Here is a 25,686-nt window from a genome sequence, read left to right on the forward strand (position 1 = left end):
AAAAAAAAAAAAAAAAAAAAAAAAAAAAAAAAGTAATGTTAAGATCCAGGTAGACAGAATATTGAACATGATTATCTATTAGACACTGAATAAATAAAATGGAGAAAGACAAAGACAGAGATAGTTAAAAGACAATTTCTACTTAGAAGTAAACCAAAGTTCCTAGCCTATGCAATAAAGGAAGAAAAAGAAATTTTTAAAAAACACAGATATCATTATCTTACTCATACAATACACAGTCATGAGTTTTCTTAGAATGAGAAACTTTAAATAACTTATATAAAGGCTACCAGTTCTAACAAGAATCTAGAAAGATCACAGGATACTCGACCAACATTCGGAAATCAACTCTTATAATCAGGTAATGAAGACTAGCAAAGTTAAAAAAAAAGAAAGAAAGAAAAAGAGAAAGAAAAAAAAAGGAAAAACCTTTACACTTAAAACCCACAAAAAAATTCTAAGAAAAAAATTAAAGATCTAAATAAATGGAAATAATACACATTCATTGACTCCAATATCCCATATTGATAAAATGTAAATTCTCTACACATTGAATATAATCTGAAATAAAATACCAAAAGAAAGCTTTATATAAAATAACAAGTTAATACTAAACTTTCTATGGAAATAAAAGATCTAATCACTGAAATGATTTTGAAAAAGAACAAAGTTGGAGAGCTTACACTATCTACTATCAAAGTTCATTATAAAACTGTCAAGGCAGTGTAATTTTGACATAGAGATGGGAATGCAGGTAAAAAAAATCAACGGAAAAAATAAAACATATAGAAACAAACCTATAGATATAGATGATATATATATAGATATAGATATAGATATAGATAGATATATATATGGCCAATTGATTTTTTTACAAAGATAAAAAGTTAGTAAAATGGGCAACATGGTATTTTTATGGAATGGTGTTGAATCATCCAGATATCAGTTTAGAAAATCAATCAGCAATTCTTCTGTTGGGATGTACTTAGGTTCTCCTAACTCTAAACATACATTAAAATTAATTCAAACTAACCATGGAACTATGAATAAAATCCAAAGCTTTTAAGATACTTTAGGAAAAAACATAAAGAAAAATATTTGCTACCTTTGTTATCTTTGTGTCTTAGAAAGGACACAGCACAAAAAATAAAACAAAATAACTGACAGACTGGATTGCATCAAAATTAAGAAATTTGCCTATTGAAAGACACAATTAAGGAAATGGAAAGGGAAACCATATGGTGGAAGAAAATATGTCTGACAAATGATGTGTTCATAATATACAAAGTACTCTGATGACTATAATAAGTGGATTACAACTCAGTTAAAAGATGAGCAAAAGATTTAAACAAATACTTCGCAAAAAAACAGTAAATGAATAGTGTTAGAAAATCCTCTCCATCATTAGTCATCAGAAAATAAAATAAAATCAATGAAACCAAAGAGATACCATTATACTTTCATCAAGTTGACAAAATGTAAGACTAATAGTGCCATGTGTGAAAGGAAATATTCATACCTTATTGGCAACAGTGTAGAGCATTACAGTCACTTTCAAAAACAGTTTTGCAGTTTTCTTAAAGATTTAAACCTACTTTCTATGACCCAATAATTCTACCTTTATTTTATCAAGGAAAATAAAATGTATGGCTATGCAAAAACTTATAAAAATATTTATTTACTAGCATTTACTCATTGTATGCTAGGTTGAGATACACCTTCCAGCTAGGTATATCTAGCTACAAAGAAGCTAAATGGGATTCCTACAAAGAAGCACAATTCTTAGTGATAATCTCACAATAATAAATAAAAAAGAAGAGATAATCTATATGTATAAGAGCCAAAGGCCATCACGAACCAGAAGTTTGCTCAAAACTGTAAACAACCCAAATGCTAATGAGTCGATAAACTAACAAATTGATAAATATCCATAAAATAGAATACTATACACTAAGGAATAAAATATTAATGCATACAAAATCATGAATCCCAAAATGTTATGCCATTTTCAAACAAAATAATGTGTGCTATGAGTCCAGTAGTTATAAAAAACTACAAAAAATACAAATATGGTCTATACTTACAGAAAATATATCTGAGGTTTCCTGGGGCATCACAGTGGGGAGTGGAGGAGATTGGGGAAAGGTATGAAGAGAAGGAGACAGAAAACTCAAATTACTAAAATCCATGATTTAAAAGGAAATATCACAACAGACACTATAGAAATACAGAAGAAAATTAAAAACTATTTTGAAAATTTGTACTCCAATAAATAGAAAATATCAAACACATTGACAAATTTCTAGAGTCATGTGATTAACCGAAGTGAATCAGGACAATATACACAGGTTAAACAGATCAATTTCAAGCAATGAAATAGAATACACCATCAAATACCTACCAACCAAGAAAAGCCCAGGACCAGATAAAATCACAGCTGAGTTCTAAAAGACCTTCAAAGAAGAAATAATACCAATACTCCTCAAATTATTCCATGAAATAGAAAAAGAAGGAACACTTCCAAATTCATTCTATGAGGCTGATATCACCCTGATTCCAAAATCAGACAAAGGCACATCAAGGAAAGAATACTTGAGATCAATATCTCTAATGAACATAGATGCAAAAATTCTCAATAAAATTCTGGCAAATCGCATACAAAACATATTAAAAAGATAGCGTACCACGATTGAGTAGGGTTCATCCCAGGGATGCAAAGTTGGTTCAACATATGAAAATCAATAAATGTAATCCATCACATCAATAGATGTAAATATAAGAATTATGCAATCATCTCAATAAATGCAGAAAAAGCATTCAACAAAATACAGCACCTCTTCATGTTCAAAACACTAGAAAAACTAGGGATAATAGGAACATATCTCAACATTGTAAAAGCAATCTATGCTAAACTGCAGGCCAACACCATTCTAAATGAAGAAAAACTGAAAGCATTCCCTCTAAAAACTGGAACAAGACAGGGATGCCCTCTTTCACCACTTCTATTTAACACAGTCCTTGAAACTCTAGCCAGAAAAATTAGACAAATGAAAGAAATTAAAGGGATAGAAATAGGAAAAGAAGAACTCAAAACTATTTCACTATTTGCCAATGAAATGATTCTATACTTACAGGACCTGAAAAATTCCACCAGAAAACTTCCAGAACTAATAAATTAATTCAGCAAAATAGCAGGATATAAAATCAACACCCATAAATCAAATGCATTTCTATACAGCAGTGATGAATCCTCCAAAAGAGAAATTAGAAAAACTACCCCATTCACAATAGCCTCAAAAAAAAGAAAAAAAAAACTTGGGAATCAACTTAACCAAAGAGATGAAACACCTCTACAATTAAAACTACAGAACACTCTAATAAAGAAATTAAAAATGAACTTAGAAAATGGAAAGATCTTCCCTGTTCTTGGAAAGGCAGAATTAATATTGTCAAAATGACCATACTACCAAAGGACTACACAATTTAATACAATTCCAATCAAAATCCCAATGACATTCCTCATAAAAATAGAAAAAGAAATTATGAAATTCATTTGGAAAAATCAAAGATCCAGAATAGTCAAAGTAATAACATTTACAGCAATTAGAGAAATGCAAATCAAAATTACTCTAAGATTTCATCTCATTCCAGTCAGAATGGCAGTTATTAAAAATACCAGCAACAATAAGTGTTGGTGAAGATGTAGGGGGAAAAGGCACACTCTTGAACATTGGTGGGTGGGACTGAAAATTGGTACAATCAATCTGGAAAGCAGTATGGAGATTCCTTAGAAATCCTGGAACGGAACTATCATTTGACCCATCTTTCGCACTCCTCAGCATACACCCAGAGAACTTAAAATCATCATACTATAGTGACACACCCATATTAATGTTTATAGCAGCACCATTCACAATAGCTAAATTATGGAACCAACCTAGATGTCCTTCAATAGATGATGGATAAAGAAACTATGGTATATACACATAATAGAATATTACTCAGCATTAAAAAAATAAAATCACGGCATTTGCAGGTAAATGGATGGAGTTGGAGAATATGATGCTAAGTGAAGTAAGCCAAGACCAAAAATGAAAGGCCAAATGTTTTCTCTGATAAGTGGATGCTGATCCTTAAGGGGGCTAGGGGGGCATGGGAGAAAAGGAGGAACTTTGGATAGGGCAAAGGGGAAGGAGAGGAAGCTAGGGAGTATGGGGGTAGGAAAGATTGTGGAAAGAGATGGATACCATTACCCTAAGTACATGTATGAAGACACGAATGGTATGACTCTACTTTGTATACAGAGACATGAAAAATTGTGCTCTATTTGTGTACTATGAATTGAAATGCATTCTGCTGTTATATATAAGAAATTAGAACAAATAAATTAACTAATTAAAAAAAAACTTCCCAAATTTGAAGAAAGACATGAATACCCAAGGCTCCTAACAAGCTCTAAGTAAGATAAAATCAAAGAGATCCACACAGAAGTAAATCATTATCAAACTAGTGAAACACACACACACACACACAAAGGAATCTTGAAAGCAACAAGAAAGAAGCAACTTATAAGGGATTATCAGTAATATCATCAACAGATTATTAGCAGAAACCGTAAGCAAGAAAGCAGTGGAGCAAAATATTCAAAGTGCTAAAACAAAGAAACAACAACAAAAAAATCTTTGCACCAAGAATTCTATATAGTAGTCTCCACTTATCTTTGGTTTTTCTTTTAGCAACTTTAGTTACCTATAGTCAACCATGGTCTGAAACTATTAAATGGAATACTTCAGGAATATGTATGCAAATAGTAACCAAGAAAGAGAAGGGATGGCTATACTAATATCTGCCAAAATAGACTAAATTAAAAAATAAGATATAAAGGGCATAATATATTAATAAAATACAATATAATAAGATATAACAATTATAAACATTTATACAATTAATAATAGACTTCAATATGTATGAAATAAGAACTAACAGAATTGAAGGGAGAATCAAAAGTTCTATGCTAACAGTTGGAGATTTCTATTACCCACTTCTTAATAAAGGACAGAATTAAGTCCACACAGTACTTAAACAATACAATAAGGCAACTGAATTTAACAGACATATATAGAACTCTACCCAACAACAGCATATAGGTTCTTCTCTATTAAATACGGGACATTTTCCAGAACAGACCATATGTTGAAAAGAAAGATATCATTAAAAGTATATTTTTCAGGGGCTGGGGTTATGGCTCAGCAGTATAGCACTCGCCTCACACGTGCAAGGCCCTGGGTTCGATCCTCAACACCACATAAAAATAAATAAATAAAATAAAGTTATTGTGTCCAACTACAAAAAAAAGTATATTTTCCAACTAGAAGTCAAAATAATAGAAGTAAAACTAGAAAATTCAAAAATTTTGTAGAATGTATACAATATACACTTAAACAACCAGTTGATCAAAGAAAAAAATCACAAGGGAAAATAGAAAATACTTAGAGATGAATGAAAATGAAAATGCAACACACCAAACTTATGGAATACAGCGCGAGTAGTGCTAAGGGGGAAATTTATAGCAGTAAACACATTTTTTAAAAAAGAACAAAAATCTGAAATAACAACCTAACTTTACAAATAAAGGAATTGTAGAGCTGGGGTTGTGACTCAGTGGTAGAGGTCTTGCCTGGCATGTGTGAGGCACTGGGTTTGATTCTCAGCACTGTGTATAAATAAATGAACAAAATAAAGGCCCATTAAAAAAAATAAAGGAATCTCTTTAAAAAACAAAAAACAAATAAAGGAATTGTAAAAAGGAAAACAGTAACCAGTTGATTTTACTTTAAATCAACTTATAACTAGGAAGAAGACTGAGTGAGTAATCAAAAATCTCCTAACAAAGAAAAGCTCTGAACTTGATGGCTTTACTGCTTCACAATTAAGGAAAAATGAATACCACCTCTATTCAACATAGTACTAGAAGTTCTAGTTAGGGTAATTGGACAAGAAATAAATGGCATCAAAATTGTAAATAAAGAAGTAAAATTATCAGTTTTCAGATGTTGTAGAAAATCCTAAAAATTCCACAAAAAAACTGTCAGAATTCATAAATTAATTCAGCAAAATAGAAGCCTAAAAAGTTAACAAATGTTACATTTCTATATACTAACAATGAACAATCTGAAAAGAAAATTAGAAAACTCTATTTACAATAGTATTAAAAAGAGTAAAATAATAATAACAATTTTTAACCAAAGAGGTAAAAGACTTATACAAGGAAAACTACAAAACATTACTGAAAGAAATTAGAAATTGAAATACATCTCATTTTCATAATCTGAAAGACAATATTTTAAGATGTTAATATTATCCAATGTGATCAACAGATTCAATACAATCCTTATAAAACTCCTACAGCATTTTTACAAGGAAAAAAATCCTAAAATTCACATAGAATCCCAAAAGACCAATAGCCAACAAAATATTAAAAAGGAACAAAGATAAAAGATTCACATTTCCTGATTTCAAAAACTTCTATGGCAATCAAAACAGTGTAGTAGTGGCATAAAGGCAGAGATGTAGACCAAAGGAAAATAATAGGGAACTCACAAACTGTATATTTGCATATTAGTCATTTGACAAAGATACCAAGATCCTTCAATGGGGAAAGAACTGTTTTCATCCAGTGGTCCTGGGAAAACTGGATATTCACACACAAAAGAATGAATTTGGAGGCTGGGGATGTGGCTCAAACGGTAGCGTGCTCGCCTGGCATGCATGCAGTCCGGGTTCGATCCTCAGCACCACATACAAAGAAAGATGTGTGTTTGCCGAAAACTAAAAAATAAATATTAAAATTTTCTCTCTCTCGCTCGCGCTCTCTCTCTCTTAAAAAAAAAAAAGGATTAAGTTGGATCCTTACCTAACACCACATATAAAAACTAACTGAAAGTGGATTAAAGACCATAGTATAAGACCTAAAACTATAAAACTCCTAGAAGAAAACAGGAAAATCTTCATGACATTAGATTTGGTAATAATTTATTAGACAGGGCACCAAAGCCACAGTAAAAATACAAAAGAAAGGACAAACTGGACTTGATTTTAAAACTTACAAATTTGGGCATCAAAAGTATATCAACAGAGTGATATGACAGATTGGGTGGGCATGGTGGTTCAAGCCTGTAATCCCAGCAACACTGAAGTCAGAGGCAGGAGGATTGCGAGTTTGAGGCCATCCTCAGCAAGTTAGTGAGGCCCTAAGCAACTCAGCAGGACTCTGTCTCAAAATAATAAAAAGGACTAGGCATATAGTTCAGTGGTAATGTACCCCTGGGTTCAATTTCCAGCACAGGGAAACAAAATAGCCCCAAAACAAACAAAAAACAGAGTACAAAGACAACCACAAAATGGGAGAAAATATTTGCAAATCACATATTGGATAGGCAATTAATAGACAAAATATATCTATAGAACCTGTAAAACTCAACAACTAAAAGTGAACAATCCCATTCAAAATGGCCAAAGGGCTTAAATTGTTCTCTAAAGAATATATACAAAGGGCCAATAAGCATATAAAAATGTAAACATCATTTATAATTAGTAAAATGAAAACCAAAACTATAATGGGACATCACCTCACATCCTTTATGATATCTAGTATTAAAAACAAAATACACCAAAAAAAATAGAAAATAAATGTTGGTGATGATTTGGAGAAACTGGAACCAATGTGCACTGTTGGTAGAGATATATACTGATATAGGCACTCTGGAAAACTGCATAGTGGTTCTGCAAAAAATTAAAAATAGAATTACTGCAGATTCAGCAATTCTGAATAACGGAAAACAGGGCTTTAAAGAGATACTTTTACCCATGTTTGTAGCATACTTACAGTAATTAAAATGTGGAAGCAACACAAGTGTCCATCAGTGGATGAATGGATAAGTAAAATGTATATACTCAAAATGGAATATTATTCAAGATTTAAAAAGGAAAACATTCCTAACATATGCTACAATGACAACGAGACTTGCAGACATTATGCTAAAGGGAAATAAGCCAGTGAAAAAAAAAGGCAAATACTTTAATGATTCCACATATGTGAGGTACTCTGAATAGCCAAAACGAGACACACATGGTTGCCAGGAGTAGAAAAGGGAGAAATGGATAGTTGTTATTTAATGGGTATAGATTCTTAGTTTTAAAAGATGAAAAAACTTGTGGAAATGGATACCTATTATTATTAATGTAGTTAATGCCACTAAACTGTACACAGAAAAATGATTAAAATAGTAAATTCTGATAGGTGCTTTTTGCCATAATAAAAAATTTTGAAAAAAAAGTATATCATTTCTATTAACTAGAATTCAAGAAAGAAGTTCTCTATTGCTAAGAAAGTATTATAAATGATATTACTGCATGCAAAGGCTTCACAAATCTAGGTTTAATTTATACTAATTAATGTATCAAAAATATTTACATAAACTAGTTACACTTAGAAAACTTTGTAAAGCTTATTTTGTGTAATGAAATGAGTAAAAACTAAAACAGTAACATTTTTTAACCAAAAATGGAAAAACACAAACAATACCTTGGAGGCGCGGATTTGCCTGTGAACGTCTGTAAGTTGTTGAATTTTGTATTCTAACTCTGAAATCTGGGCTTGAAGCCAAGTCCATCTGCTGCCAACTCTTGCTCTGTCTACAAGCCACTTCCATTCAGTACTACAGTTACTGTGAATAAAGACAAACACCGTTACTCAAAGCACAAAAGCAGTCAAGTTTCACAGAGACACTTAATAACTTCCTTTACTCCTCTCATAAAATCTAATTTCCTTTACAAAACATCCAATTACATGAAGGGAGACTGGCAGATTGATTTCTTATCAAAGAAAAAGATTTAATTTCCTTACCTTTCCATCCTACGAATACTTGTTTTTATTCAATATCATGTACTCAAGAGTAGGATGATCCTGCTGCAATGTAATACTTGATCACCGAAAAGGGTTTAAATAGGGTGGGCCAGCAAAGAAAAGGAAAATGAATGATACTATCAATGCCAGGTAAAATCTGTTACACAAGGTTTTTATATGTAAGAAGATGTCAAATACTGGACAAGCCATTAGAACTAGATTTAAATCCATGCAGCAAACTGTAGAATACTCAATTTAACTATATGTAATTTTCATTTGCTAAAACAGGCATCACTATTAACTAATTACTTAAATCAATTGACAAAAATTATCAAATATATAAATGCTATGCTACATTTCAAATAAACATGCTAATTACAGGTCTTAAGACATTTATTAAACATCTTGTTAAAACTCTGGTTCCCAAGATTTGCAACCTAGAGACCACACAAAATTAATATAGAGCTATTCTTACACACATATTTAAAAATAAAGATTGCATACTAGCTCCTCCTAATTTTTTTTTTTTTTTTTGTGTGTGTGTGTGTGTGTGACAGGGCACTGTTCTAACCTATAGTTTATGATATTAAAAATTATTTCATGAGGGGCTGGGGTTGTGGCTCTGCAGTAGAGTGCTCATCTAGCACATGTGAGGCCCTGGGTTCGATCCTCAGCACCACATAAAAATAAATAAAATAAAGGAATTATGTTCAATTACTTTTTAAACAATAAATTAAAAATTTATTTCATGAAAATATCCCAAACCATTCCACAATTATTTGGTTCCTTTCTTAAATGTATTATTGTTGTTGTTGTTGTTATTTGGTACTGGTTTTTGACCCAGGGGCACTTTGCCATGCTACATCCCCAGCCCTTTTTATTTTTTATTTTGAAACAGGGTCTCACTAAATTGCTGAGGCTAGCCTCAAACCTGCAATCCTCCTGTCTTAGCCTCACAACTTGCTGGAATTACAGGTGTGGGTCTGTACAAAACACTTGCATAAAAAATGTATAATACCAAAAGTGAATCATAATGTTAATTATGGACTTTGAGAGATAATTATGTGCCAATACAGGTTCATAAATTATAATATGTATAATGAACTCTGGTGTGAGACGTTGATAATGGAGGATGTTGTGCATTTGTGGGGACCACAGGTATCTAGGAACTGAACTTTTCACTCAATTCTGCTGTGAATTAAAACTGCTATAAAAATAAAGTTTACTGGGCTAGGGTTATGGCTCAGCGGCAGCACACTTGCCTGGCATGCATGAGGCACTGGGTTCAAGTCTCAGCACCACATCTAAATAAAGGTCAATCAACAAATATTAAAAAAAAATAAAAATAAAGCTTATTAGTTTAAAAATGCACTTAACTATAAGGAAATGTCTTTCATATAAAGTTTAACCAGAGAAAGCATTTATTTATTTATTTTTAAATTTTTTTTTGCAGTGCTGGGGATTGAAGAAACCATTTACAGATCATTTGCTGTCAGACAAACAGAAGCAATTATTGCAACTTTGCTATAAGAATTTATCAATTATAACAGGACATTATATAGGTATTTCCAGAAGATTACTTAAAAATATTCTTATTGTATATAATGTGACTGAAAATACCATAACCCTTAGAATTTTCTTGGTATTATTAATCAGTTTAAAGTTATTACTGTGATTTTATAAGTTGACACTAAAAAAAAAATCACATTTTCATAAATATAGAAAAAATGAAAGAGAATGCATATTTAAAATTTACTATTCAAAAATAATGTTTAGTAACACTAAATACCAATTATGAAATTTAGAGAAGAAGCAAGGGTTATACCATGCAATACCTTGCCCATGTGATGGTAAAGTATTTAGATTTTAATGCAAACTGGAAAATATTGGCAAACCAGTAACAAATTTTTTTCCCAAGCATTCTGGCTACTAGGTGGACAAAGCATTATAGTGGGACATGAGAGGAAATGAGAAAACTAAAATGTAACTAATAATCTGATTGTGGTATGAATTTTATTTCCAAATATTTCATGTGCTACCCTGTATTTTCTATACTTCCCTGCACTTAGGTAGCAACCATGTGAAACCAATCAATGCAGCTGGGCAGTGGCACACACCTGTAATTTCAGCAACTCAGGAGGCTCATGTGGAAGGATCACAAGTTTGAGGCCAGCCTGAGCTCTTTAGCAAGAACCTCAGCAACTTAGCAAAATCCTGCCTCAATATAAAGAATAAAAAGGGGTTGGGAAAGAGATCAGTGGTAAATACCCCTAGGCTTAGCTCCCAGTACCAAAAAAGTAGAAACTTTAAAAAGTCACTAGCGTAGGTAGTAAAGCTAGGTGGTATAGGGCTCTAAGAACATATTATCATTATATAGTAAGAGGAGGATCATAACCCACACCTCACTGGGCTTTATGTAAGCCACCATAAACATCTACTATGCTAAACCACTGTGATTAGGAAGGTAAGTTGTGACTCAATATGTCTATTGCAACCAAAACACTGAATATGAATATGCTTTGGACTGGGATAAGGAAAGGAGACAAAAAATAAGAGGATGGATTAAAGGTTCATTTTAAAGTTGGCAGGACTTGCAGAAGTATGGTGTGGAAGTAAACATGGGGAAATCAGAAATAATTTTATACATTCTTTCACTAAATTTTGTTCCTGCCAGGCATAGTGGTATATAGGAACTGAACTTTTCACTCAATTATGTGGGAATTAAAACAGCTCTAAAAATAAAGTTTATTAGTTTAAAAATGCATTTAACAAATTTCATTTCCAAATATTTCATGTGCTACTCTGTATTTTCTATAGTTTCCTGCAATTAGGTAGCAACCATGTGAATAGTAATGATCATAGGCTGTAAGCAAAAGTGGCACTGTCATTTTCAATCTACTTGAGGACCTTGAAAACCAATCAGTGTAGATGGACAGTGGCACACCTATAATTTCAGCAACTCAGGAAAAAAAAAATTGGCTTGCTTTTTTTCTCCTTATTATACTTCTGGTAAAGATATTCTCATGCTGAAATTATATTACAAAACTAAATTTTATGTTCACACATTATACTAACAAATCAAGCTGAAATGAAGTTTCTATAGAAGATAATTTATCCCACATGTAAATAGGAGTGAATAAGATATGTTCATTAACGCTTAAGAATAGTAAACAAATTCTCCCACCAAAAATATTCGCTTGCTTGAAAATGATTTTCTTAAAAATAAGGTTGTAAACATATAACAGATAAGTATGTAGCTAACTTACTCAAAGCAGATTAACACTTGGTATACCCTAAAGTTAAAACATGTTTTATGTAGCAACTTACATAACCAGTGTAACATAACTCACAGTGTAACTAACACTTATAAGATTTGAGGTATATCCAGAATATCCAGACACCCCAATTAGCATATAAAGATTGGCCTGCCAGATCACTATGAACATTGACTCCTACATGTCTCTGGACCATGCTGAACTGATCACAAACCACCACATGCTGACCATATGGTGGGATTCCTACTTCTAGTAAAGATCGGGGCAAAGACATCTATGAGTAGACACCACCTGGGAAGTGAGAGACCAGACAGTTCCCCAAAATGTAGCATATGCCTTCAATCCCCATCCTTGCTTGCTTGTAATCACCACTTAACTTGCCGAAGGAAATAAGTACAAGCTGGTAAAGTAGTTTTGAGTACCATTTTTTTGGTATTAAATACCTGTTAACATCTTAAACCTACATCTGTTTTGACCTTAAAGTGTGATACCTCAGAATAAGGCAAAGCTTTCCAATACCACAGCTTAGATTACCAAGAATTAAACAGACAAATATATAAATTAATTTTTCCTTTAACAGATTTTGCTAACTCATTAATACAATGAATGTTCAAAATATGACTGAAAATCAAAAGAGAAGATCCAGTTGTGAAAAATGACAATTCCAAGAAAAGTAAAAATTCATCCTGAAAAAAAAAAAAGGGCCAAACTTCCATGGAATTAAGATCCTTTAGATCAGGGGTTGGCAAATTTTTTCTGTAAAGAAGCGGATAGTAACTATTTTAGGCTTTGTGGGCCTTATGGTCTCTGTAACAATTACTCAACTCTTCCCCTATAGCATGAGAACAGCTTCAATGATAGTAAATGAGTGTGTGTGGTTGTGTTCCAATAAAACTTACTAAAAACAGGGAATGGGTCATAGTTTTCCAATCCCTGATGTAGTGTATCTTTTCATATGCATCTTTGCTTCTCAAGGGATTATGATTTTTTTTATATGTATTTTTATTTATATTTTTTTTAGTTGTAGTTGAATAAAATACCATTATTTATTTATTTTTATGTGGTGCTGAGGATCAAACCCAGAGCCTCGCACGTGCTAGGCAAGCACTCCACCACTGAGCCACAACCTGCCCACAATGGGATTATAATTTCCTTTGATAATATTCCTATGCAATTATTCTGCCCACATTTAATTCAGTTTTCTTATTATTATTGATACAAGTCCTGTATCAGACTATATGTATTGGAAACTTTGTCCCAGTCTATAGTTGTTTACATTTTTTGTAACAGTGTCTTTTGAGAAGCAAGTGATTCTAATTTTGATGTAACCCAATTTACCAAATATTTTGTGGCTAGTAAATTTTGCCTAACACAAAGTCATAAGGATTTTCTCAAGTTTCTAAAATTTCAAGAAGTTTTAAAGTTTTGACTTTGAGATCTATAATCCAATTCAAGTTAACTTCTGTGTACGTTGCAAAATTAAGAGTGCAGATTCGACTTTTTAGATAGGATATCCAGTTTTTGAACCATTGTTTGAGAAAAACTTATTATCCTTTGATAGCTGTCTACCTACTCTCCTTCAATAGGTTAACACCATTGTTGGTCAGAAGACTATTTCTGAAAATATTTGCAGTATACACACACGTGCTCATACACACACAATCCTTGGGATATCTATCACCTACCTATCTGTCAATAACTTAGGCAGATACCACACTATTATTATAGTTCAGATTAATTCTTAAAATCCAGAAATATAAATTTTCCATCTTTGTTTTTTCTTAATACTGTTTTGACCATTCTAAGGCAGAAATGAGCTTGTCAACTTCTAATAAAAAACAACAACAACAAAAAAATCCTAGCATTTTTATTAGGATTGCATTGAATCTATACATCTATTGGTGGAGATACATCTTAATACCAATGTCTTCTAATAAGTGGGTATGGTATATTTCTCTGTGTATTAATACAGTGAGTTTGCCTCAGTTATGTTTTATACACGTTTAAAAATTAACCTCTCCCAGGAAGGGAAACATGCCTATAATCTAAGTGACTTGGGGAACTAAGGCAGAGGATCACAAGTTGGAGGCTGGCCTCAACAATTTAGCAAGACCTTGTCTCAAAATAAAAAATAAAAAAGGGTTGAGGACATAGCTCAGGAGGTAGAGTGCCCTGGGTTCAATATCTAGTAATACACACACACACACACACACACACACACACAAATATCTTTGTATTTTATATTATTTTAATATATAACATCCATAAATTGTTTGAATATTAGTACACAGAAATAAAGTTGATTTTTATATGTTTACCTTATATACTATGGCCCTGCTAAATTCACTTATGAGTTTTAATAGTTTCCTTGTAGTGTTTAGTATAATGCTAATATCAAGTCATTTGAATGAACATTCTTCTTGTCATTAAACTTTTGTTATTAAATATGTTAGCTGTAGATTGTCAATGTGCAACAGATTGAAGAAGTGTTCAGTTCTGGTTTGTCATCAATTCTCATAACTTGGTTTGATTTTTGTCATTTATTTTTAGTATCTATAGAAATTATCACATATTGCTTTTCCCTTTTATTTGTTTTTTGAATATTAAGACAACCTTGCTTCCTGGTTTAAATGTGTGTGGTCATGATGTATTTTTATATTTTCTTAGACTTGACTAATATTTCATTAAGGATTTTTTTCTGGTTGTAGTCAAAGGAGATATAGATCTATTGTTTCTTGTTTAAAATTTTTTTATAGTTTTGGAATCAGGCTAATTTTGGCTTCATTAAAAGAGTCCGAAAGTGTTTCCTCCTCCTGTTTTTTAGAGTTCAAAGGATTGGAGTTATTTTTTTCCTTAAATTTCAATAAAATTAGTAAGTAAAGCCATTTGGGTCTGGAATTTCTCTGTAGAAAAAAAAATTTAATTATGAATTCTATTTCTCTGAATGATACAAGCTATATGGTATTTTCTATTTCTCCTTCTGTCAGTTTTGGTAATTTGTGTTTTTAAGTCATTAGCCTATTTGGTACAAACAGTTGAATTTATTGCCACATAGCTGTTCATAATATCCCTTGATTATTCTATTAATGCTGTATGTTTTTTTTTTTTTCTTTTGGTATTGGGGACTCCAGGGACACTTTACCACTGAACTACATCTCCAGCTCTTATTTTATTTTTTATTATGAGACAAGGTTCTGCTAAATTGCTTAGGCTGGCCTCAAATTTGTGATCCTCCTGCCCCAGCCTCCCCAGTTGCTGGGATTATAGGAGTATGGCATCATATCTGGCTTATTAACCTTTTCAAAGAACTGTTTATGAGTTTCCCTGATTTTTTCCATTGCTTTTCTATTTTATTATTCATTGATTTTCTACTCTACCATTTTCACCTTTTATTTGCATTTAGTTTCATTTGCTATAGATTCTATAGCTTCTTAAGTAGGAAAAATAAACCATAGATTTTATTTTGTTTCTAGTATAAGCATTTATAGCCAAAACTTTTCCTATCACAACAACTTAGTAATTTAGTAGCCGAATGATATTTTTTAAAATAGCATAGCATGTTTTAATTATCATTGAGCACAGACATTTTATGGTTTCTTTTCTGATTTCCTCTTGATAGTTATTTTGAAATGTCTGGTTTAATTTTATACTTCAGACACACATACTATTTCTTCTTTGTACAGATCTAAGTTTGATTTTGACTAAGTATGATTTTCCTTCACCCTGAAGATCATCTTTTCAATTTTCTTTAGTGCACATATCCTGACAACTTTTCTCAGCTTTTAGTTTTTTGGAAATGCCATTTTGCCTTTTTTTAAAAACATCACTTCAATGGGTAACAATTAGAGATCATTTTTTTCTTTAAGCATTTTATATCACTCAATTGTTTTTTGGCTTACATAACGTCTGATGAGAAGTCAGCAATAATTTTTATTTATTGGCCAGTTCTTATGAGTGTCTATTTTCCAGTTAAGCTGAAAAAGTAGTTTTAATTTTGGATATTGTGTTTTTACCAATGAAAGTTTAATGGCTCTTTAATGTATCTTTGATTTCTCATTATGTTCATGTTTTCCTTTTAAGTCCGTAAACATGGTTACAATAGATAAGTCTTTGCCAATTATTCATCATCTCTATCATTCCAGTTCTGTTTCTGATTTTTCCTCTTGCTTCTTTGCAAGTCTAGTAGTTGGAAATCTTATATACATGTATACATGTGTATGTAAAAAATATATTTTATATCTATGTATATAAACAAATATATGCATATATATATGCAAACAAGTATCTAGTGACTGGTCCTGTATACATACACACACACACATACACACTATAAATATGAATGTTGAATGTGTGGATTTTGTGGTCTTTCCTTAGATGGTGATAATTTTGTCTGGGCAGGTTATTAAATTACTTGCTGTTCAACTTAATCAATTTCACCTTGCTTTTATTAAGCTGTGTTCAAGCAAGTACACAGTAGCCATTATACTAAGTCTGCCATTTAATTGAAGAAAAGTTAGATGGTTTGAAAAAAAATAACCTTCAAATTAACAGTCTGTAGACTTGACCAAATGAGATCTTTGACTGTGATATTTTCACATATAACTAATTACAGAGAGAAGAGCAGAAACACATTTCTGAAGGAACTCCATTAGCAAAAACTATGAAACTAATATAGACTCTCCCTGGGAGACAAATGTGTACCAACAGGAATCAGGCTGAGAATGTAGTACAGCATCCAATAAGGGTTCACTGTAATAACAATTTCAGATATAGTCACAAAGGATAACAGATAAAGAATAATTTCCAAAGAACAAGTTGGAAGATTATGCAGGACAAAGGACCAGGGAGCTTCCTCAAAAAACAAAATTAGGGTCTTACTAAGACCTTACTTTACTGTCAGATCATTATGTCTTCCATTGTAAAAACCACAAACTATCACATGTATTCCTATTCTTCTCTTTCCCCAATGAGAGTTTTTATTGTAGCTTTCTTATCTCTACTCAATCATATAAGAAGCAAAAGGTCAAGAGGGTTAGAAAACATATCTATTAGTTTATAGGTAATTTCATCATGATGAACCACATATGGACTTGATCTAGAAAGGCCTATTCCACCCATTGAATGTAATTTTGCGTTTTCATTCTTGAGTGGTTGGTATATTCTATGTATAAAAAAGGAGTAAATGGATATTTATATTTCAGTGGCCAAAGAAGACAACTCAACACTACTTTTCCCCCTTGCCCCACTCCTGACCCCCATGCCATACTTTACTTTTTGTTAATAGAATCCACTGAGTTTTGGGCAAGCCTTTGGCAGCATGGCTAGAGCCTTATTTGCAGTTAAGAATAACTACGTGACAAAGTCCTCAACAATAAGTTGTGAGCCAAAATAATGTGTGTAACTTCTAGGTCTTGCCCTTAAAACTGATTGAATGTACCCTTCAAAATAACTGGGTATGGAAATGAGATGACACACCAGTGAATCTGTTTCAAAAACAGGTGAGGGCATCATTCTAAGGAACAGCAAAGCCAATAGGTCCCTGTTGAACCCTGTGAAGCATATCTAATTCTTAACAGCTGAGAAAAAAATAAATTTTATTTATTTATATGAATATTTCATTTCTATGACAGCTTAGCATACACCTTAATAAGCATCTCTTTCAATAATACTTCACATCACTAGGATCATTTAGGTTAACAATTTCTCATTTAAATTGCTGCCATTAATGGAATATTAAGTCTTACTGACATATGTTAATAAGTTTTGACATTCTCCTATCCAGTTAAATACATACATAGATACTCATGAACCAAATAAAAAACAAAAGTAAAAAATAAATTAAGGTCAGGTGTGGTGGCACATGCCTGTAATCCCTGTGATTTGGGAAGCTGAAGCAGGTGGATTGCAAGCTTGAGGACAGCCTCTGCAGCTTAGCAAGACCCTGTTTAAAAAACTAAAAACAGCTAGTGATGTAGCTTAGTAGTAAAGCATCCCTGGGTTCAATCCCCAATACCAAAGCATAAAATAAAATAAATTTTTAAAAACACAGCTAGGAAATCTAGAAATTCTAGCATGAAAATAAACTAAATTAAAGAATAAGGTTTAGTATGTTTAAGGGAAATTTGAGAACTTAAAATGGGTTCTTAAAAGGAAGTATAAATGAAAAGAAACAATACAACTTGATATATTTATACAATTTGGCTTAGAAATGTGATAGAATCTACGGTCAACTGCCTAAACTGAAATCTGAAATTCTCAGTATCAGCATAAAAGAATTCACACATCAGACATGCAAACTATTCTACCATTCATCTCATCTCTTATCCCTGGCCTAAACCAAAGGAAAATAAAGAAAAAAAGGAGATATTTGGGAATATTTTTATAATCTCTAGTGATTGCCTTTCATGTTTTCATAGAAAGGTGTTTGAAACTTAATGGTCTGTTAAACAGTCTTAGCTGTTGTTATAAAATTATTGCATAACATCAAATACTGACAACTGTAAGTTAATTTTTAAATAAATTAAAAGAATATTTGCTAAAGGAACACCTCAATAAACATTTTGTGCACATGTGCACGCGCACACACACACGTCTTTTTTTGTTCAGGAAGTCGGTGACCATGCAGTTTTCTAAACTAAACATTGCATAAGGGCCTCATTGAGGGGGAAAGCAGGGCTAAAATCTATCAAGAGTGTACTCTAATTCCTGGAATTACAAATCTAAAACTGCTCAGAGGAACACCCTTTTCTAAGGCACACAAATAGTTTTAGTAGTGGCTTTGCCAAACACTGTAACTGGCCCTGAAAAGAAAGAGGACAAAAAATGATTAAAACTACCCCTGGTATTCAAAAAGGCCAACAACCACTAAGACAGAATCAAGTAGAGACACTTTTGCTATAATGCCATACAGTATATGCATTCCAGAATAACCTCATGTTATACAAAATAAAAATAGCTGGACTTACAGTGAAAATAGTGCCAAGTAATGCAAAACCCATAGAGCTTTAAAACTGATCTCTAACAAAATGATAACAATGCTTATAGAAACATTGTTTCTAAAGGCGTATATACCTAAATTAAGCTAGTCATCTTTTAAAGTTTCATATAGTGGGGCTGTTTTAATAGAGAGACACACACACTCTCTCTCTCTCTCTCTATATATATATACACACACACACACACACACACACACACATATATATATATACACATACACACACACATATATATATATTCATACATACATATATACATATATATTAGTTGTTGATAGACCTTTATTTTACTTATTTACATGTGGTGCTAAGAATCGAACCTAGTGCCTCACACATGCCAGGCAAGTGCACTACTGCTGAGCCACAGACCCAGCCCAGAGACCAGTTTAATAATAATTAATATCATGTAGAGATAGCCATTTCACCAATTTTTTTTTCATTACTGGGAACAGAACTCTGGGTCTTGCACATGCTAGGCAATTGCCCTACCACTGAGCTAATGCCACCAGTTTCTTATCTAACACAAGAAAATGTCTTCAATGTTTACTCATCTGAATTTGCAGCCTCCTCAGATCTTACTTCACTGAATACACAGCAATTCTTGAAACCAATAAACCAGCAACTTTCTGAAATATAGGAAAATAGGTCTACAGAATTTTCATTTGTTTTTTCGGTCTTTTTTATGATACTGAGATTTTCTCTTTAGTTGGGACAATATCTTATTGTGGTTTTAATAGGCATTTTCCTAATGACTAGTGATATTATTTTTTCATTTGTCCACTATTTGCATGTCTTTTTTAGAGAAAATTCTATTCAAGTCCTTTACCCATTTTTTAACCTGGTGGTTTGCATTTAAGTGGTGTGACTTCTATATATATGGAAGACATTAACCTCTTATCAGATGTATGGTTTACAAATATTTTTTCCCATTCTGAAGGCTATTCACAGATGATTGTTTCTTCTGCTGTACAGAAGCTTTTTAGTTGGTGCAATTACATCTGTGTTTTTGCTTTTGTTAACTGTGCATTTAAGGCCATATCCAGAAACTCTTTGCTAACACCAGTGTCAAGGAACTTTTTCTGTTTTCTTCTAGGACTTTTACAGTTTCAGGTCTTATGTTCCAAGTCTTTAATCCATTTTGAGTTGATTTTAGGATATGGGGTAATATAAGGATCCTATTTCAGTCTTCTGCATGTAGATATACAATTCTCCCAATGCATTTATTGGGCATAAATGCACGGGTTTATTCCTAGGCTCTCTGTTCTGTCTGATAGATACATGTTTGTTTGAAATGACAGTACCATGCTTATCTGGTTATTTTACCTTTACAATATATTTTGATATCAGGTAGTACCTCCAGCTTTTTTCTTTTTGCTGAAGACTGCTTTTTCTATTTAGATTTGTGTGTGTGTGTGTGTGTCCGCGCACGCATGTGCATAGTTGTATACAACTTTTTTAAGATTTTTCTTTTTTTGTTTTGCAGTGCTGGGACCAAACACAGGGTGGCACACATGCTAGATAAGCACTTGAACACTGAGCTACATATCCATAGGATTTTTCTATTTCTGTGGAAAATGTTATTGGAATTATAAGGACTGCATTGAATCTATCGAGAGCTTTGGGTAGTGTGTACAATTTTACTAATTCTTCTGATCAATGAACACAGCATCTCTCTCCATTTATTTTCCTCAAAGATTTCATCAGTATTCCTCAATATTGTCCTCAAAGTTTTCATCAATGTTTTCTAGTTTTCAGTGTACAGATTTTTCATCACCTTGGTTGAATTTAATCCTAAGTATTTTATTTGTTATGATGCTATTATGAATGGAAATTTCTTATTACTTTTTCAGATAATTTAGTTGTAGTGTATAGAAATAATACTGATTTTTATGTTAATTTTGTACCTGGCAACTTCACTGAATTTATCATTCCTAACAGTTTTAAGTAAGATCATGTCATTTCAAAACATGAAAGAATAGTCTTTCTTTCCCACATGAATGTCTTTTTACTTGTCTAATTGCTCTGGCTAAGAATTCCAGTACTATATTGACTAATTTGGAAAGGGTAGGTGCTATAGTTTGTGTCCCCTCAAAAATCATATATTGATACCTAATCCCCAATTTGGTGGTCTTAAGATGTGGATTCAATGGGAGAATTTAATGGATTCAATGGTTGGAGATAATCACATGATTAAGGTCTTTATAAAGGGGGCATAACAGAGCTTGATCACCCCTTCCATGATGTGAGGATCCATCTAGAAAGCACCAATCGAAAAAGCAAAGAACACCATCTCACCAGCCAAACAATTTGCTACTGACTTGATCTTGGACTTCCCAGCCTCCAGAAACATAAGTGGAAAGTCTCTTGGAAATTCCCCAGTCCCACGTATTTTCTTATAGCAACCTGAACAGAATAAGATAGAGGTTTCCTCATCTTAGAGGAAAAGTTTCTCAAGTTTTTCCATTGAGTAGGATGTTCGCTGTGAATTTCTCGTGTATGGTATTTATTATGCTGAGGTACATTCCTTCTATGTTCAATTAACAGTATTTTTTAATCAAGAAAGTAAGTTGAATTTTGTTAAATGCTTTTTTGCATCTACTGAGATAATATGGTTTTTGTCCTTCATTCTGTTAATCAACTTAGCAAGACCCTATCTCGAAATAAAAAAGGAAAAGGGTTGTGTTCATCCCCCAGCACAAAAAAAAAAAAAAAAAAATCTGAAATTCTATCTGTTGCTGAGAGTGGGATATTGAAGTCCCCTGTTATTATTGTATTATAGTTTATTTCACTCATCAGATCTATTGATATTTGGTTTGTAAATTTACTCTGATGTTGGTAAAAATATATTTACAATTTTATATTCTCCTGATAAACTGGACCATTTACCAATATATAACTTTTTGTTGTTTCTTTTTAGAGTTTTTACTTTAAGTATATTTATTCTGATGTAAGGATAGTTCCTCTGTTCTCTTCCAGTTGTCATTTGTATGAAATGCCATTTTTCATTCCTTCACTTTCAGTCTACAATGTGTCTTCAAAGCTGAAGTAACTCTCTTGCTTCTTGTTTTATTTTTAATCCTTTCAGAAACTGAAAACCTTTTGGTTGGAGAATTTAATTCATTTATATTCAAGGTAGTTCTTGAGGAGTATAGATTTGTTACTGCCATTTTTTATTCTGGTCTAAGGGTGAGCACATATCCTTTGTTCCTTTCTTTTCTTGTTGTCTTTCCTTGTGATCTGATGATTTTCTGTAGTGGTGTAATTTTTTATTATTTTGTCTTTATCTTTTGTGTATCTACTATAGGTTTTTGCTTTGCGGTTACCATTAGACTTACAAAAAGACATCTCATAATTATAGGTCTATTTTAAGCTGATAACAACTGTACTAGTACACACTATTGCTATAATGAAATATATGAGGCTAGCCTTTTGTATAGAAAAAAAAAGTTTATTTGGCTCACAGTTTTGGAACTTTTCAAAGTCCAAATTTGGGAGGCCCCTCAACTTGGCCTCTAGTAGGGCACCCCTGGCTTTATCCCATATCAAGCCAGATAGCATCATGGTAGGAGGGAGAAATCATATGATGAGACAGGAAGCCAAGAGACAAGTGATGGTCCATCAACTCTTGCTCTTTTATAACCACCCTAGGTGTCATGAGAACCAACTTAACCCCTCTACTAGCCGCCACTTCTTAAAGCTCTCCATCCCTTATCACCATACTGGGAACCAAGCTTTCAACATAAGAACCGGTAGACACACTCAAATCATATCCAAACCATACAATAAGTTCAACTAGATATAAAACTACATTTTTTATTACCCCCACTGCATGTTTTTGATGTCACAATTTACATCTTTATATCATACACCCTACAGCAATTACTGTAGCTAATATTTTGATAATTTTTTAATCTTCATACTAAAGATTTAAGTGACTCACATATCAACATTACAGTATTAAAGTATTCTGCATTAACTACTTAATTTTACTAGCAAATTTATAGTTTCATATTACTAATTAGCATTCTTTTCATTCAATTTAAAGACTCTCTTTACCATTTGTTGTAAAACAGGTCTAGTGGTGATGAATTTTCAGCTTTTGTTTGCCTGAGAAAGTCTTCTCTCTCCATTTTGCAGACAGCTTTGTTAGGTAAAGTATTCTTAATTTATTACACCCCTGACCTGAAAATTTGCTGAGATATTTGATGAAAAGTCACCTGGCATTTATGTGAAGAATTTTCTCCTGCTGCTTACAAGTATGAGTCTGTGATTTTTAAGAGCAAGATTATGTTTTGGTGTAGTTTTCTTTGAATATGATTGGAGACCTTTTATCTTTCTATACGTGTAGTCGTTCCCCAGATTTGAAAAGTTTTCAGTCACAATTTCCTTAAAACACTTTCTACTCCTTCTCTCTTCTTATAATGTGAATTTTGCTCCACTGAGCATGTCCCATAAATCCTGAAGGCTTTATTCCTTTTCTTTCTCCTAAAACTGAATTTTCTTCAAATAATCTGTCATTGAGTTCATAGATTCTTTCTTCTGCTTGATCAGTTCTACTGATAATGCTCTCTTGCATTTTTTCCTTTTTCCCCATTGAATTTTTCAGCTCCAGAATTGATTCTTTTATTTTCTTGTTTCATTCAGGTATTATTTTCTTGATTTTGTTGAGTTGACTGCATTCTCTTGTAGTTTGCTGAGCTTCCTTAAAACAACTATTTTGAATTCTATGTCAAGCAATTCATCCATTTTCTCATTTGGGGTCAGTTACTGGAAAATTATTGTATTCCTTTAGTGGCATAATGTTTTTTCAGTTTTTACATGTTTCTCATTGTATTGATATCTGTATATCTGAAGGAGCAGTCATCTCTTCCTTTTTTTTTCCTAGTATTGAAAATTGAACCCAGGGGCCTTTACTACTGTGCTACATCTCCAGCCTTCCTTATTTTGAGGCAGGGTTTCACTAAGTTGCCAAGGCTGGCCTCAAACTTACCATGCTCCTGCTTCAACCTCCCAAGTCTCTGTGATTACAGGTATATGCCACAACACCTAGCACCTCTTCTACTCTACACATGGGTTTCAGTGGTTGCAAGGATCTTTTTCACCTGGGAGGTCAGAACCAATGAGGTCCCTCTTGGATCTGGGTATAGCTTGTAGGCATATTTGCAGTAGTGCTTACAACAACGTCTGATGTGACATCTGTGCTGTAGCCACAGAGCTAGGGAACAGAACATGAGCATGTGTAAAGGTCAGGGTCTGGGACCTAGGTGGCATCTATGTCTGGGGTGCAAGCACGCTCACAGCTCCAGTGGTAACAGTGTACAAAATATGACTGCTATGGAACAGCCAAGGAACTGGGATCTGGAGCATCAGTACCTGGAGAACTACAGTGACTCTGAGGACTGGAACACAGGCCTACTCACTGTGGTAGCAAAATCAATATCTGGAGCACAATGAAAGCACAGCTCCAGGGCCCAGGGTGCTCACAGTGACAGTGGTGTTGGTTTCTGAAGTACAGTCACACAAGGAGCTACAGATGTACTGAAGTGTACACTGTAATGGTGGCTCAGATGTCAGAGGCACAGGAGCTCACACGGTGGCAACAAAGCTGATCTCTGTAGCACAGGTGAACACAGAGCAACCTAGGCACCAAAGCTTATGGTGGGGCTAGCATGCAACATCAGTGACTCTAGTGTTTGAGTCAAGGGTACACATGGTACAGCTATAAGCCCAAAATATGGAATGTGGAGATAGGTAGAGCAGCCACAGAGCCAGAGTCTAGTATTTGGGCATATGAGGAGCTGTTAAAGTTCCAGAGTAAAAAGTGTGCATGGTGTTGGGACAGTGGCAGATCTAATCCTGATGTGGCCACAAGAGTAGCTCCATCTTCTTGTTGGGCAGGGAAGAACAACATCTCCCTCCCAGAGGATCTCCAATGATGATGGCTGTTAATTATCCTAGTGGTAAAATATGGTGCTGTAGTCTGCAGGAAAGGCTACTGGTGACTACAGTGGCACTTACCACATGCTTGATACAAACAGCCCCTGGTTTTATTCTTAGTTTCTCTCTATCCAGATGTCTCAGGTATGCCAGTCTCCTCAGCTATTCTTTCTGTGAAGTTTCTGCTTTTTTGTTTGTGTTCCCTCTATCATGTTGCTACAGGTTCTTACTTAGATCCCTGAGTCCTCCCAAAGCTATTTTCATTCATGTATAGATGACTATTTTGTATATTTTTTTGTGGTGGGTGGGATGAAGGCTTGTATCTCCTATGCCATCTAGATAGCTGACAGCTCTCTCCTGATCTGTGCTCTTTTGTAAAAACTATGAAAACAAGGATCATCATTTCTTCCTGAGAAATAAAATTATAACTTGTATAACCACTCCAAAATGGCTTTACCAATACATTTTCCAATACAGGACATAACTATCATTTTGTTTCTTCTAAGAAGGTGGTTGGTTTATATCTTAAAACTGAAGGTATACAAAGCTTTTAAGTAATACACATTATATAGCA

General features: G+C 33.2%; 1 protein-coding gene across 8 annotated transcripts in view; it reads right to left on the minus strand.

The window, feature by feature from the left end:
* The window catches only part of Kansl1l (KAT8 regulatory NSL complex subunit 1 like), a 141,330-nt gene that overhangs the window by 85,914 nt on the left and 29,730 nt on the right, over positions 1-25,686 (minus strand). For 6 of the 8 annotated variants that reach the window (XM_048808471.1, XM_048808472.1, XM_048808467.1 and 3 more), the window contains 2 exons: positions 8,585-8,726; positions 2,085-2,105 (listed from right to left, as the gene is read on the minus strand). In XM_048808471.1, coding sequence (XP_048664428.1) covers positions 2,085-2,105; positions 8,585-8,726 — 163 coding nt within the window. The remainder of the gene's footprint in view (positions 1-2,084; positions 2,106-8,584; positions 8,727-25,686) is intronic. The other 2 variants (XM_048808473.1, XM_015481323.2) reach the window with 1 other exon arrangement.

This window comes from Marmota marmota, unplaced genomic scaffold (genome assembly GCF_001458135.2).
Source record: "Marmota marmota marmota unplaced genomic scaffold, marMar, whole genome shotgun sequence".
Taxonomy (NCBI): Eukaryota; Metazoa; Chordata; class Mammalia; order Rodentia; family Sciuridae; genus Marmota; species Marmota marmota.